General features: G+C 39.5%; 2 protein-coding genes across 5 annotated transcripts in view; both read right to left on the bottom strand.

Annotated features, from left to right (window-relative positions):
• The window catches only part of lrrc71 (leucine rich repeat containing 71), an 11,042-nt gene extending 10,357 nt beyond the window's left edge, over positions 1 to 685 (bottom strand). The window contains exon 1 of one of the 2 annotated variants that reach the window (XM_015044388.1): positions 491 to 685. In XM_015044388.1, the coding sequence (XP_014899874.1) occupies positions 491 to 517 (27 nt within the window). In that variant the 5' untranslated portion in view covers positions 518 to 685. The remainder of the gene's footprint in view (positions 1 to 490) is intronic. The other variant, XM_015044387.1, reaches the window with a different exon arrangement.
• Positions 686 to 3,040: 2,355 nt separating this feature from the next.
• Positions 3,041 to 15,443, bottom strand: part of ash1l (ash1 (absent, small, or homeotic)-like (Drosophila)) — a 36,667-nt gene continuing 24,264 nt past the window's right edge. For 2 of the 3 annotated variants that reach the window (XM_015044385.1, XM_015044384.1), the window contains exons 13-27: positions 13,746 to 13,854; positions 13,183 to 13,332; positions 12,830 to 12,897; positions 12,332 to 12,498; positions 12,039 to 12,191; positions 11,037 to 11,091; positions 10,624 to 10,756; positions 9,074 to 9,343; positions 8,861 to 8,947; positions 8,668 to 8,758; positions 7,727 to 7,865; positions 7,468 to 7,640; positions 7,149 to 7,315; positions 5,075 to 5,555; positions 3,041 to 3,899 (exon numbers count right to left, since the gene is read on the bottom strand). In XM_015044385.1, coding sequence (XP_014899871.1) covers positions 3,808 to 3,899; positions 5,075 to 5,555; positions 7,149 to 7,315; positions 7,468 to 7,640; positions 7,727 to 7,865; positions 8,668 to 8,758; positions 8,861 to 8,947; positions 9,074 to 9,343; positions 10,624 to 10,756; positions 11,037 to 11,091; positions 12,039 to 12,191; positions 12,332 to 12,498; positions 12,830 to 12,897; positions 13,183 to 13,332; positions 13,746 to 13,854 — 2,335 coding nt within the window. In that variant the 3' untranslated portion in view covers positions 3,041 to 3,807. The remainder of the gene's footprint in view (positions 3,900 to 5,074; positions 5,556 to 7,148; positions 7,316 to 7,467; positions 7,641 to 7,726; positions 7,866 to 8,667; positions 8,759 to 8,860; positions 8,948 to 9,073; positions 9,344 to 10,623; positions 10,757 to 11,036; positions 11,092 to 12,038; positions 12,192 to 12,331; positions 12,499 to 12,829; positions 12,898 to 13,182; positions 13,333 to 13,745; positions 13,855 to 15,443) is intronic. The other variant, XM_015044386.1, reaches the window with a different exon arrangement.

Genomic DNA, 15,443 nt, shown 5'->3' with positions numbered 1-15,443 from the left:
CGGCACACTAGTGTGCCGCGGAACAGTGGTTGAAAAACACTGATCTAAATGACTGAGCAGTGACACTTTTCAATGACATCAAAGAAGCACATATTAAGTAATTTATTTTTGCTTTGCGTATTAAATAAAATTCAGTTTAATTTAATCCAATAGTACTTTATCAATCCAAAAAGGAAATTAGGCATGAACTGCTTTATTACTTTAAATTTAAATAAATTAGCATAGATCTAATTTTAGATTTACTGTTTTGAACTAAAATGTGCTGGAAACATAGATTTTAATAAGACACAGCTACCTTAAAGGAAGAGGATCAGATATATTTACACGACTAAAGAGTTAGAGCTGTAAATCACTACCGCAACACGTGATAAAGATAGGCCATTTGCTTACACTGCATACAGATTATTTAAACTTTTTAAGAGACGGTTGTAATAGCATAATGTTAGCTTGTCGAGTAATGATTAAATCACTCAGACATTATTTAGCCAACCTGTGACTTTCGGCGTTTCCTCGACATCTTGGACTACTTTATCCTTCGGCTGTTTTTTCCTGGACATTATTGACTTGTTGAACTGACCCGAACTATCTGTGTGAAACCGTTAAATTTACCAAAAAACCGAGTTAAACCTGGAAGTCGCCCCGTTACTAGGGCAACCAGGCTCGGAGTCCAGGCTCCCAGTTCCTATCGCGAGACTTACATTTGCTGAATTTGCGATTTTTACCTTTGTGTTAATTTTTCCTATTTCTTGCGATTTTTTTTAACGAAATGACAATTACCTTCTTGTTGTGTAAGGTTGTTATTTCAATAATATTGTAATAAATAATTCTATAATATTTCAGTTTCACTAAACTACATAGAAATGTTACAGTAGTTAATTTTATATTTTTTGTTCTACAGCATATCACAAAATAAATGTAGCATTTTATAAAATGAACTTGCTCTTAATTTTAATGAACTATTTTACAAACCTTTTAAATATAATTACTCATTTACAGACTATACTTATCACATGCATTTATTTATCATATGCCTTTTCAAGTTTATTTAAAAAAATATTTATTTAAAACTTTATTGATGTATTGAATTGTAACAGTTCTGGTCTTCAACACTTAAGCTCTTAAATTTGAGCTAGCATTTTGTACACCAGGACATGTTGAGAGAGGACAAGGAGCCAATAAATAAATATATTCTTTCCAGGGTTTCTATGCATTTATCCTGTAACAAGTCAAGTATATCCAAGGTTCTCAGTCGTTTACTCACCTTTTTTAAATCATAAATACAAAACATCCTCCTTAATTTGTGGCAGATATTTTACAGCTGTCAAAGTTTAAATATTCTGCAGATCACTTTTCCCCCCACATCATAACAATTCAGACGGTTTTTCCAGTCTGCAAAGAGTCTCATCCTTGCTTCACCTTTTTCTGGTTGAGAACCACAACATTAGACACCATATGTATTCACAATAATGTAGTGCTTTTTATTAGAAAAACAAAACAAAACAAAAAAAACAAAAACAAATATAAAACAAAAAAGTAAAAACCAACAGCATTTTTTTCATGACTTAAGAATCGTAATTACAAACTTTGAACGAGTGGAAGAAGTTTTTTCTCTTTTTTTTTTGTTGTTTTGACAAACTGTACACATCACAAAATGTCCGTCAGTCTGCCATTTACAATGCTTGCATCTTATTTTGTGATTGTCTAAAAATAACTAAACGGATCACACAAAACACACAAATACAAGTACAAGCATCATACAATGACCGCTATCACAAAACGGAACCGTTTTCCTATTTGAAAGAAAAACAAAAAATATATTTATATATATTTATATATATTTATAATAGCATGATATCGTTTCTGACAGCTTTACTTTTTGTTTTCCTGTCAGCGTTTAAAAATATCTTAACATTTTTATGTTGGTTTGTTTTTTTAGTGTTCAACACTTTGCAGCAAAAAAACAAGGAGAAGATTCCTCCTTAAAAAAGTTATATTATTAACAAAATTCAGTGACGAAAGGTGTCGTTGCAGAGTCACTGTCACATCCCAACGCCTTCTGACATTCTTGCTCATGCACTTTACAGGTGGACTTAATTTATAGGCAAAAAAAAAAAATAAAAAAATAAAAACAACTCAGCTTAAATTTCATGTCATCAGGACTGTTATGGTGAGAATTTCTGGACATTACAAAAAAACATGTTCCTCAGAGCTTAAGTGTCTTCATTATAGTAATACATACCGAAGAAATTATAATAATAATAATATAATAATAATAATAATAATACATTTAGGGCTGAGTCCTGTACAGTACAATAATAAACAAAATCCATTTTCAAGATATTGCTTTTGGAGACACTTCTTAATGTAAAGAGTGTATATTTACACAACTTGGCACTGTACAGCTTCCTGTTCTCTTCCTCCTTCCTGTTCTCATCATTTCTTTCAGCTTGCCGCACCGGGACATCGCAGGGAAAAAGAAAATCACATCAAATACGTCGTCTTCTTTTTTTCTTTTTTTAAACAAACATTCTCCATGGCAATCAGTCCAAAAACAAAAAAAAAAAAAAGTTGCAAGTCATTCCTTGCTCCACATATATAGTATCCACTGCCCCGCCCGTCTCACAGAATATAAGAAAATATGACCGTCACGATACATTTCATGTTAAGTATTGTTTTCTTAAAACTGTTAATTGCCATCGAGCCCTTAATTTTTTTCACGTTTTTTTTTTTAAAAAGGTATATTTTCACAAAATCTGGCAGACACACACACACACACACGCGCACACACACACCCTTGCACACAAGGCAGTGGGAGACGGTGGCGGCTGTGTAAGGCGTTAGTTAAAGCCGGCGCCCTCCCTCCTCCCGTCGCTGCCCGATTTAAGCTGGTGAATCGTTTTGCTTCTTAAAAAATAAAAGGAACACAGGGGACACGGCGAAGCCGACTGCCTCGCGGCTGAGTTAAAAATAATAACAAGACACTTTTGACAGAAGCTCAAACTCAATTTCCAAAGCCACGCCACAGGTCTCTTCTGCTTCCAAATGAGCTACTTTGAGGGAAAAATAAAATAAAAACAGGAAGAAAAAGAAATTTATGTTTTTAAACTTGCTTTTGTCAGGCTGCAGACAATACTGAGAGAGTGTTAGTGTATTTTCATGGCGGATGCATTGCACAGAGCTTCACAATATCCAAGGTACCAAAAGTGCAGTTCTCCACCCTTGTTCTCTCTTTCTAAAGCGCAGCATCAGAGCACACCGCTCAGCTTTACATTTTCTCCTATAAGCCAGTTCCCTCTCTCATCTTTTACGTTTTCATCATTGCAGCGAGATCTCACAATGAAGAACAATAATTCAGGACTCGTGAGGAAATGAACGACAAAACATCTCCCGTCCCTCTGTCCGTCCCCGTTCAGTACCAACCGTTTTGTTTTCCAATGCCGGCAAGCAATATTCATCAACCCATGATTTCTAATGTTCGATGCATTTAAGTGCATGGGTTATTTTTCCTATGTTCAATTTAAAAAAAAAAAAAAAAAATTTTGCATGATATACTTAAATAAGAAGACCGGGCCGGTTTTCTCCACTTTAAGGTGGAACTTCCTTCGAGTCAGAACTTCTGCACCTCTTCCACCGTCTCAGAGCTGAGGTCACTGTCTTGGAAGAGGTCAACTCTGAAGATGCGACGCCGTTGGATGCTCTGTGATCCATAAAGGTAGGATAGGCAACGATGCTCAATTTCCCTTCGCCTACTGGCGTCTTTTCGCAGCAGCGAAAGGGGGCGTGCGTTCGACAGGCACGTCAAAACCGTTACTTTCTGACGACAAAATCTGCAAATCCGAGCGTCCTTCGCCGTAACCGCCGTCCTGCTCCTTCCTCGAGGAGATAGGTGACATCAATAGCTAGAGGGGAGGAGAAAGAGGAAAATTAAGAAGCTTTTTAGAAAAAAAAAAAATTTAAATAAAGAAGTGCTCATATTCTGTAGTAATTGGGGGAGAAATTGACGTACCTATGATTTACAGCCACCTTCACTACCCAAGCAGTTCCAGACTTGGTTCAAATCTATTTTACAGTTAGTTATTGTCATAATTTAGCCTTTAGGCCCTTTTATATAAGAGTTCAGCAATGCAGCTAAAAACCCGAGTAAATTGGCTCAGTTTTTCATAAAACAACCTGGCAAGAAATTGTGTCAACTTTTGAAATGTAAACAAATAATCAGAGCTGTGGAAAAAGTCCAAAGTGGCATGTCTGACAAGTAACATCACTCTGAACACACCATATCCACAGTAAAACACGGTGCTGGAGGCAGCATGCTGTGGGAATTGTTTTTTTGTTTTTTTTTCAGCAGGATAAATGGGAGAAAAATAAAGGGCAAGAAAACCTGGCTTAAGTTCACATTCCAGAAACACAACAACTCTAACCTGAAATCTTTAAGATCAAATCATATTTAAGTGTAAGGAAGACAAAGATCTAAATGTAATGGAGAAATTCATGTCTCCCTACAATCTGACTGAGCTTCAGCTTTTTTTTTTTTTCCAAATGAGAAAAAACTGTGCAAAGCTGGTCGACTTTCAGCTGCAAACACAGAGAAAGGAGGTTCAAACGACGTCGATGGACGACGAAGCTGCTGGGGATTAATTTATGCTTCAGAAAACAATCTTATAAGACGCTGGAAAAGAGTATTGTGTGCAAGCTGTGCAAGAAAGAGTTAGCATATCACTGAAGCTAATCAAACACAGACGTCCCCAAAGGTAATGTCAGCATCTGCAGTTTACGCTTCTAAAGAAATGTTTCTACTTTAAATAAGTGATCAGGTGTTCATGAGACGCCTGGAAACTAATCCAATGGTTGAATAACATCAACAACATTAAAAAACAATAAATATATATGTTGTTGAGCTCATGTGTGTATTTATTAAATAAATGATCAACAAATAGGAACTGAAAATGTTGGTTAAATTCTCTTAGAATATGATAAACGTGAAGGAGAATCAAAGAGTGCATCTGAAGAAGTGCAGGAGTAACTTCTCATCAGTGTGTGAATGCATGAGCGAGCAGCCAAGTATCTGTTGACCTACCCCCCTGCTTTGCTCCCGGTCCCTCACCGTTCTTGCTGGGCGCCCTGTGCAGCAGGTCCAGCAGGATCTTGTTGAGCCGTTCCCTTTGAGCCTCCCTCCGGCTCAGCGCCGGGTGGTGGAGAGGCGAGGAGGCCGAAGACAAAGGGAGTTCGAGCATCTCCCCTATCCGGTCTTCAGAACCCTCCCCGATCTCTTTCCGCACCCCGGCCTCAAGCCCTTCCTCTTCCTCCTCGTCCTCCTCGTCGTCTCCTGGTCTCGCTCTTTCCTTTTGTCTCTGTTTGGCCGGAAGGTGTTCAGGTTCCTCCGGCGCCATGTCCACGTCGTCCTCCAGCGACCGTCCATCCTCTGCCCCGTGGGGGAAGTCGTCGCCGCGGTCGCAGGAGGAGCCGTCGTCCTCGCAGCCAGCCGCTTCTTTGGATCGTTCGCTTTTCCAGGCAGACCGGCCTCCGTTCCTCTTATAGTTGTCAGGAACATAATGAGGCTGGAGGGACGTAAACGTCAAAACAATATTCACACAGATGAAAAACTAATCAGTGTTCGTACATTTCTCCCACAGCAAAATTCAAGCACTTTTCAAGCACTTTTCAAGCACTTTTCAATGTAAATCTTAAAATTTTTCCAGCACCAAACTTTGGAGATAAAAACAATACAAATGAACTAAAAAATTGACCATTTTAATTCACTATTACATATACCTTATTACTGTTGTTAATAGGGCTGTGTAATATCGATTTTGTGATGTATATCGATATTTTCTTTCCTAGAAAAAAAATCGATATTCATCCGCGAGTATCGTAACATCCAACTGTCACCTTGCTCACTCACTGCTTGCTTCGCCGGGAGAGGCTTAGAGTGATTCCTTCAGATGTTAAGTCTCAAGGTTAAAAAGGTATCAGACTATTCAGAGCAGGGTACTTGGTGCACTTTATTTACTTTATAAATCCATGTAAGCTACAGTTTGTACTGTTTCAATTAAAAGAAACATGTTTTCTCACCACTTCTTTGATTCATTTTGTCCAGCTGTCGACTTTAAGTCTGTGCCCATGTCCAACCAGAGCCAGGTATTGTGTAGTTGGTGCTTTTAATCAGTTTTCAGTTAAATTAATTCAATCCAACTCTATAACAGTCACAAAATGCCACCAAAATCACTCTGTCCCTCTAAAATCTTTCAGAAAATCGCAAAATTGTATCGTTTGCTAAATCTAGCAATATATATCGTATCGTGAGCAGAATATCGGGTATCGTATCGTGAGATTGTTGTATCTTTTGTGATAGTATTCTACATTCTACAGCATGAACAAAGTAAACTAAAATATACCAACATTTTATGTGTTTCATTTTTTTCTGACACATAACTTTACACTTGACTGTCCTGATTACAAAATACTAAAAAAAGGACCAATTTTAATATTTTTCGTTAAAGCATAAAATATGAAATGATCATTAAGTCATTGACTCATTTGGCAATTCTAACTGACCTAAAACAAGAGAAGTTTAGTCTGATTTAACTTCAGACAGTGAGGAAAAAAAAGATGCATATAAAAATATCTGGATTCAACTAAATAAAGTTTTCCAAATTTAGGCTTAAAAAAATGTGCAGTTTGAAAATGAAGCACTTTCAAGGACTTCACATGAAAATCAAGCACTTTCCAAAGCTTGGAAATACTAAGCAGAAGTATTTTCCAGGACTTGAAGCACTCGTACAAACCGTAACCAATAGACCAGTGTAAATTTCCTGACAAAGACACTATGTCCATACAATTACGTTACAAATTACACCATCTTTGTAACAGAAACCTCCTGCTTGTTATTTAAATTGCCTCCAGCTTTGCATCCTCTGTTGCTTTAACAAGCAAACAGCAATGAAACGTGTATCTCACTGCGGTTTCCCCTCAGGTTGCAATAAAAACAATGCGGTTTGCCTCATTTGTTTCTGGTTAGCCCAAACACTAAAAGAGGCGTTTGCTGCAGGCCACGTAAATAATGAGAGCACTTCATCACCGTTTTTAAAATGGAAGCAGATCCCAGGAAAAAAAAAAAAAAAAAAACGGCAACAAAACGTCCCGAGTCTCACCGAGAAGTCTCTTTTGGGCGTGAGCCGCTTGGGGAAGTGGTTGAAGGCGTACGGCTTGGTGCAGACGGGGTAGCGGTTCCGATGGATCTTGTAGAACAGGTGGGCCGATTTGTCCAGGCGATAATCGCAGATGTACACGTCGTGCTCCTTCACGCCTTTTGGCCTGCCTGTGGGAGGAACGAGTGCATAATTTCTATGATTAGGGGAAAATCTGACCCCAGCTCGATCCTGCTTCCTAATGACACGTTTAGAAGGAGAAAAAAAAAAACATGCACTTATCTCTGTGGCTTGGTCGTCTATATATGCGTTTTCCCTTTACCTTTGCAGTAGGTGTAAAGATCGAGGACGCAGCACGTGGCCACCACCGCCTCCAGGGGGATGATCTCGTACAGCGGCATGCGGAACAGCTCGTTCTGGTAGAAACGCCGCGACGGGGAATGGTGCGTCTCATGGGGGCGGAAGTAGTGATGACCAAAAGCAAAGCGCTCGCCCCTTCGGAGTTTGTGTGGATAGACAGAGCAATATAATCAATTTCATGCATTTCACGGAACATCGCCTCGTTACGGATGTGAACTTACTTTTCGTTCTTCCACAGCTTCTCGATCCGGAAGATGTCGAGTTTCTCCCGGTTGATGTGGGACAGAAGACGGTAAGACTGCCGGACGGGTTGGCCTTCAGGACTGCGCCGGCTGTCTCTCATCAGGTACACACAGTCACCTGCTCGCAACAAACGCATCGCATTACAAACAGAAACACCGGCAATTTTCATGCTCAAGTTCTTTTTTTTTTTTTTTTTTGCGTGGTTGTTCATACTGCTAATTAAGCACAACCACGATGAGATTTCTGTGTGAACGATTTACGTCCCGAACGCACAGAAGAATGTTGACGTCACACAGCAGCGCATAGTTTACAGAAGCTCTAACGGATGGAGACGTTTATGTCTCATAACAACACGAAGGAAGCCAATAGTAAAAAAAATAAAAATAAAAAAAAGGACAAGGATTAGCAATGACCTTTTGTGGAGTATTGACTACAGTTTCTGTATGGAAGCCTGTTTGGACGTGTATTCAGAGCCAGCAGTGATGGGACTGTGATGGGCTTCACTTCTTTCATGATTTCATAACTATAATTCTCAGCCATTGTTTGCATCCATATTTACAGCGTCTGGCTTTTCCTGATGCAGAATTATGACACAAGTCTCACATCGATGATGTAAAAGCCGCAAAATGACTCACTATCCTGTGGTCCAAATGCCAACCAAACACAACATGCAAGAATATTGGATTGATAAGAATTAGTACAAAGAGAGGGTTCATCTTTCAGGAGGTGTGTAGGGTCAAAAGGAAGTCTCATAAAAGCAAAATTTTTACATTTGCTGCTTCATGAAAGCTTGGGAAATTGCTTCATAACTTAACCCTGGTTTGAACTTCAAATGTGTAAAATGTTTTAAGCATATTATTTACAGAGATGAGCCATAAACAGAATGAGCTCTAGGTTGCTAGTTCTTCTGTTTCCATACCTTGGTGTAACAGCAGGTCATCTCTAAGGAGACATATGTAGTAGATGGAGCCAGCCTGAGCGTAGCTGGGCTGGGGGATCATGGGAACCTCCTGTTGTCACGACAACACATGCAGAGTGAAAAGGAAGCAATATAACCGGCACAAAAAAAAGGAGATATGAAATAAACGAATCTGTAAAAGAGAGAGACGTACCCTGTCTACAGGTCGAGGGTCACACTGCTCACACAGGTAGTGCTCCACTTCGGTCTCCAGACGCATGCAGTCACAATGCTGCCACACCTTTCATTACAAAACAAAAACAAACAAAAAAAAACAGTCTGAAGCATCTTAGCGGCCAGCTGCTGCTGATTCAAACAATCACATTTGATCTCAACTTTCTCTTCCAGCTGCTTTTCATGTACTAACCATGCACTTTTCACATTGGATCATCACTCCTTCATCTTTGTACATCCCGCAGATGCAACGGATGACGTCGTCGTCCTTGTCGTGCGACCCCGACCCGCCTCCGTGGTGGTGAACGTGGTCGCGCTCCAGCGAGTCCGAGCTGTCGGCCTCGCTGGCGGTCTCGCCCACGATCTCGTCGATCTGGACGGCGGCTTCGTTCCGGGCGCTGTAGTAAGCCTTCCTCAGCCGGCACACGTCCCGGCCCACCGACGACTTCCTGCCGTAATACTTCTGCAGAGAGGGAAAAAAAACACCCGGTGCTTTCCATATTAGTAAAAGGAAATGTAATTACAAGAAACAACAAAAAAAAAACACGTATATACTAACTCTAGCAGCCATGTACAGAGGAGGATTGGGGCCAGAGGAAAAAAAATACAATAAATCAGACTTTAATCTCAGAATTCTGACTTTTTATTCTCTGAATCAGAATCGTTTAAATTGTTAATTATCAGTCTTAAAACTCAAATCTACGAAATGAATTTGGGACAGGCTTCGATCAGTGTGGATAAAGTCCAGGTTTACAGATCCTTTACCAAACAGCTATGTGATTCTTTTCATATACTAACAACACAATTGACATACACCTAAGAATATTTAGTTATTTATTTGGATTTTGAGTTTGGCACAGAATTTAAATTCTGAGGGGGGAAAAAAAAAACGAATTTTAATAGATTTTTTTTAATCCTCTTTCATTCAGTATTTAGTAAAGCCTTTCATTTGTTTTGCTTCCAGATCCGTCATGAATGATCTGCAGGACTAAGATAACAGAAATGGGCAAATTTATTCCAAACTATGTGAATTTTCACATAAAAGGCCAAAAGCTCCCCTCAGCACAAAGTGTAAAGAAAATTCACTCCACAAAAAAAATAAAATAAAATAAAATAAAATAAAATAAAATAAACCCTCGACGAGAAGAGGTGATGCTAATTTATACACCCACTTCAAACTCCTCTGACTCAAAGACTAATCGACCTCAAGAGCTTTCAAGTGGCCCTTATTTAAACAGTTCAGCTACAGAGAAGGAAGTCAAAGGGGCCTGCAGATTGGACTTGAATATCAGAAAGCAAGAAGTAAAAATCCAGTTCAAGTGCCGTGTGAACGAGAAAGGCAGGAAATAAAAGAAACTACTGGCTGATTACAAAAGGCTGGGTGGAGCTGAACAATCATTTTGATTTCTAATCCAGCGAGATAGGAGTGAGTTAAGCTGAACTCTCCTCTTTTTCAGTGCCTCATCAAGACTAAATGCACAAACTTATCCTTCATTTCATGCAAAATATTTAACCTGGTGCTGAGACTGACTCCAGGTTTTCTCTGAGCTCTAATGCATCGATTCAGATTTTTTTAATTAAGCCTTACAGACTCATTTGTGCAAACTTAAGTCAAGAAAAATGCAACAAACACTTTACTTATAATGAAACTGTGCCGCCTAATGTGATTATTTTTGCCACCACAGCATTAAAGACTGAAGTGGGAAAAAGCCGAGACTCGGCAATGGAGGCAAACCAGCTTACCTCAGCGTTGCGAAACACTTTGAGCATGTCTGTGTCGAACGCTTCCACCGTCTTATAATGGCCGGTGAGGATTTGCTTCTCTATGGTACTCAGGTCCAGAGGGTCGGACACCTTCTCATAGTACTGGCTGTTCCTGTTGGCACACCGGCACAAAGGCATTAGTCCCCTGTTAAAAGTCCCCGCCTCTGATTACAACAAAAACAATCGTATGAATCCGTGCCGACACTCGCTGAGCCGCCAGAGCAGCTTTAGTGCAAGTGCTGCTTCTGTTTTGACACCAGCTGATAGCCATCAATACTGGACACACACGCTTTCACGGCTAAAATGCGTGGCGAAAGATAAAACTGTTACACTGTGTGGGCGCTGTACACAAACACAGAAGTAACAGTGCTGACAGGAAAACAGAGTTTCACCTCTTCCTGGATGGCAGGTTCACCAGCGGAGCAGCAAGGATTTGTCCCGATGAGTCTGCAAATGACAAGGAAATCATTTTATTAACGGCTTCATTTTAACCATTACGGGATTAAAAAAATTAAAACATTTCTCCAACATTTGTACAGACGCTGAAGTGGATTTTCCACAACTGTTACAGACATTTATGGTGACAAATTTGATTAAAAAAAAAAGAAAAAACAAGCTGTCTTTATCTTCCCAAATTCCCCCTCTAAAGGGAGTCCATTAGCTCGTATGCAAGCTGTGCAACAGCAGAGTGCCTCTAAAGTTTAGAGGCACCACAAACTGTGTCCAAGACATCAACAATGTTGTTTATGAGGAATCTGAAAAGGTCAACATAGTTCCCGATACATGCTGGACTACATAACTTAACTTTACCGGGTTAATTATTACCAACTAGCTGATAGAACTCGTTACTTCTCACTTCTGCAGCTGGTAGCCAGAGCTAATAGGAGAACATCACACGTCCCGCACATTTTATACCTCATAAACTTCCCTGTTGACTCAGTTTGATCAGTAAAGAAAATATGATCCATAGAAGCATAGAAGGTTTAACTGGACTGCTGCACATCTGGAAAGTTTACGTCGATTCTTGTTTACGCTGTTAAGAAACCGGCAAAGATTTATCAAAGGTTCAAACTTCCACTGAGAACATGAACACTTCCAGCAGGAAGTGCTACCCAAAATGACAATAAAAATAGTCCTACTGGTTTTTGATTTTGTTATTCTGCTCTTCATTAAAAAAAAAAAGTTTTAATTTCCCCTCAATGTCAAAAACAGAGTCACAGTAATGAGCTTCAAATTTTTGTATCCCCACAAACTCAAGTTTGAGGTCAACATCTCATACTTGAGTTAAATTAAGTGTTTTAAATCTGAATTAGGTAGATGATTTGGTACAACATGCCAGTGGCCTGTGTGTTGGTGAAAAAGCAGAATAAATCATGGCGCTTCCCTTCGCTGACCTTTGTAGCTGGTGATCATGTCACAGATCTCTTTGAAGATGTGCGCCAGACGCGCGGTGCGTGTCACTTCTGTGTTTTCTTCAGCGGCAGCGAGTCTCCGAGTCCGAACCGACCGCGACGTCTGCAGAGCTGAGAACTGGGTCAGGAACACATCTAGAAAAAGAACCGATGCGTGTTAGAAACAGTTCAGGTTAGGCAGCAGGAAAATAAAATCAATGCCAATCTTTAGCGTTTTTTTTTTTTTTTTTTTGGATTGTTGCTTTCACTTCAGAACTCCCTGCCTGTTAACTAACCTGACTTGATGTTGCCATCGTCCCGGATAACTCCTCCCCAGCGAGCGTACATCGAGATGCTGCTGGGGTCCCGCTCTCTTTCTCCCTCTCTCTTCTGAAGCTCCTGTTTCTCTCTCATCTTCTCCCAGTTTCGCAGGAGAAACACGCTGTGCTTCAGCACAAAGTTTCTGATCATGGTAGGAGAGAAGAAGTCAGTGAGTATGAAAGTTTAGCTTTTATCTAATAGAAGCTCCACAGGGTAACATATTACTGATAATGATTTTATCTAACTAATCAAGGGTCAAATGATACTTTTTAGACACTGCTCTGCTTAATAAGGCGGTAATAACAGAGAAAGTACCATCCACAGTAAAATCCTCATCAATGCACGTGGAGATCATTTGTAAAATGCAGCTTACGGTAGATATCTCTATTACAACAAAAGCTGAATACAAAAGTCTGCTAATATAACATATTGTAGTCACAGAATTTAAAACTAGGCTTTAAGGAAACTCGTACCTTTCTCTGTTAGACATGGGCTTCATGAGATGTGGATAAAACCTGTTGCTGTCACTGGACTCTTCCTCCTGAAGTTAAAGAAAACCAAATTTAAGACCATATCTTAAACACAACCAAAGAAGTAAGAAGAAAACCCTCTTCAGGCAATTCTGGGATACTTTATAGAAACATTGTGAGCTACACAGATCAACTGTGAGCCAAGAAGAGGAAATTGTGCCTCCAGTAAGATCACAGTTTTCACCCAAATCCTAACTTAGATAACAAGAGGTCACAGGTAGCACTGAAAATAAACTATCCGAAAAAAATTCTCAGATGAACTTTTCTTTGACGAAAGCATTACTTGGACCACTCACTCTCTTTTTGAGTTGGTGTTTTGACTTCCTCTTCTCCTTGAGTCGGCCCAGCCTCCGAGCGCCTCCGGTTTTTCCCGGGAGGCCGTTGATGCGTTGGCTCTTCCCTCCGATGATGCCCCGGCAGCTCTCCGAGCCGCACTTGCAGACTTGCTGCAGACAGAAAAAAAAATGGAGAAACAAAGTGGGAAGAAAGTTATAATTAGTATTAAATCCAGATAAATGGGTTCTGCTAAGAAGGAAGGGGCAGAAAAATATATTTTTAAAACTAGAAAGGAAATTTTAAGACAAACAAATGCACCTACTGCCCAGACATAAGTAACTGGTTTCTATGCATTTCTTTTGTGCTTTTCTATTGGAAGGGTAAACCAAGTTTAATCTCAGATCACTGAGATAAATAAACACTACTTAGCTTATCTCAGTTTTCTGAGCTAAACTTAAACTTGAATCCGTTTCGTATGACCTGCTTCCCTCGTCACTATTAATAATTTACAAACTCCTTTGATGAGATGAGAATTGTTACAGAAAAAAAAAAATAGAGGTGAAAATGTTAGCCAATGTTTCACCTGTTCCTCCGTGTTGAAGGAATGAAAGTTGTAGTCGTAGGTGAGTTCAGTGCCGCTGTGGATGTCCTTCAGAGCAAAGAGACCGATTCTGTAAACCCCGTTCACTGACCTGCAAAACGAGACAAAGAGGTTTCTTACATAAATGTATAAAAACCTGTAAATTTGCCCCCCGCCCCCTTTTTTTGTGAAACATTATAAAAAGGTATTTGTTGCATTATCAAACAAGCATGCATTTAAATATGATCTGTTTGTGCATGTTTGCGTTTCAGTTTTAAAATTAGAGATGCTCCAATTTTCATATGACTAGCTCTGAAAAAAAGTTTCCTTTTTTTATATTATTCAAATATATATAAAAACTACTAATTTCCACCATTTTCAGAGTTTAAATACATTAACCAACAGTTTGAGCACTGATGGATCTATGTGGAGCTTAATAAAAATAAGGAAAAAAAAAATATATATATATATATATTTTTTTTGCATAATATAGTCCACTTAATACTAAAAAAAACAAAAGCATATGGTCAACATCTGAACTGACAGGTCAGACCTCCAAGAAAAAAAAGAAATGAATGGCATCAGCCGGGAAACCAGCCTGATCAGAGCATCTATAACTAAAATTTTTAATTTAAAGCTTCTGTAACTACGTAATTCTGCTGTTAAATACAGAATGCTGCTTTAAAAACACAATGCTGTTACTTGATAAAAATGGTAATCAAGCCAAAAATACAATATATGAACATTTTAAAGCGAAAATCTCTGGTTATTTTGCTTCCATTTTATTTGTGGTTTTATTGAGTTGTGGAGGATGAACATCAAAGTCTACCAAAGACTGATGGAAAACAAATTTAGATATTCTTACTCCAGCAGTCTTAGCTTTAATAAAAACGTCATACTGACAGCTACTGACACTGAGGGGTCTTTATATTTTCACTCCCGTTTTTCTCCTGTCCGAACGAAAGCTGTGTCCCAGCTTTACTATTCCTTAAAGAACAAAGCCCATTATTCTGTTTGCCAGGCGCCTAATAATTTATTCCGTCAACAGGCGGAAAAAAGCTGCTTCAGCACATTGTCTTCAAGCACCAAAGCTGCATCTAAGGCCTGGTTTGCTTACAATCTCTCTTCTGTGACAAGATGAACGACTTGACTGGCTTTGTGCTGAAAATCCTCCAACCTTGAAGAGGACTTTTATATTTCAACTCCACATTTCGTCCTCACAGATTGGCGTCCTACGTCATGAGAGGGCATCGCGGTTTGAGGGCAAAGGCCAAATCCTCCGAGGGCGAAAAAGGTGGTGACAAAATGTTTCAGATGGTTTCACTTGTGGAGAATCAGGCGCTGTCCAGACAAGCCTCTGACATGCAACACGAAGAGGCTCTTGGAGGAGCGGTGAACTGTTTCGACAGGGAGAAAGTGACCTTAAACTGTTTATGTGGCCGCGTAGTGTCGAGAAGCAAGGTGACCTCATCAGATTACCGCTGCAAACAAAATTACAGGGCTGCGGCTTCGAGGTAGAGCCTTCTCATTTCCAAAGAGGCACACCTGCGAGACGCACTTTCAGTTACCCAAACTAGATCAACGTTTCCATGTTTGCACTCAAGCAACTTATCTATGTTTTAGGTTACACCTCTGGCTTTTTTTTTTTTTTTTTTTTTTTTTTAAGAAAAATTTTATATTAAAAAATTACCAAAAAAAGCG

The sequence above is a fragment of the Poecilia latipinna genome, unplaced genomic scaffold (genome assembly GCF_001443285.1).
Source record: "Poecilia latipinna isolate Pla-1442-1.1 unplaced genomic scaffold, P_latipinna-1.0 Scaffold673, whole genome shotgun sequence".
NCBI classification, from domain to species: Eukaryota; Metazoa; Chordata; class Actinopteri; order Cyprinodontiformes; family Poeciliidae; genus Poecilia; species Poecilia latipinna.
The sequence above is the reverse complement of the archived record's forward strand: the minus strand, read 5'-3'. Positions and strand labels throughout refer to the sequence as shown.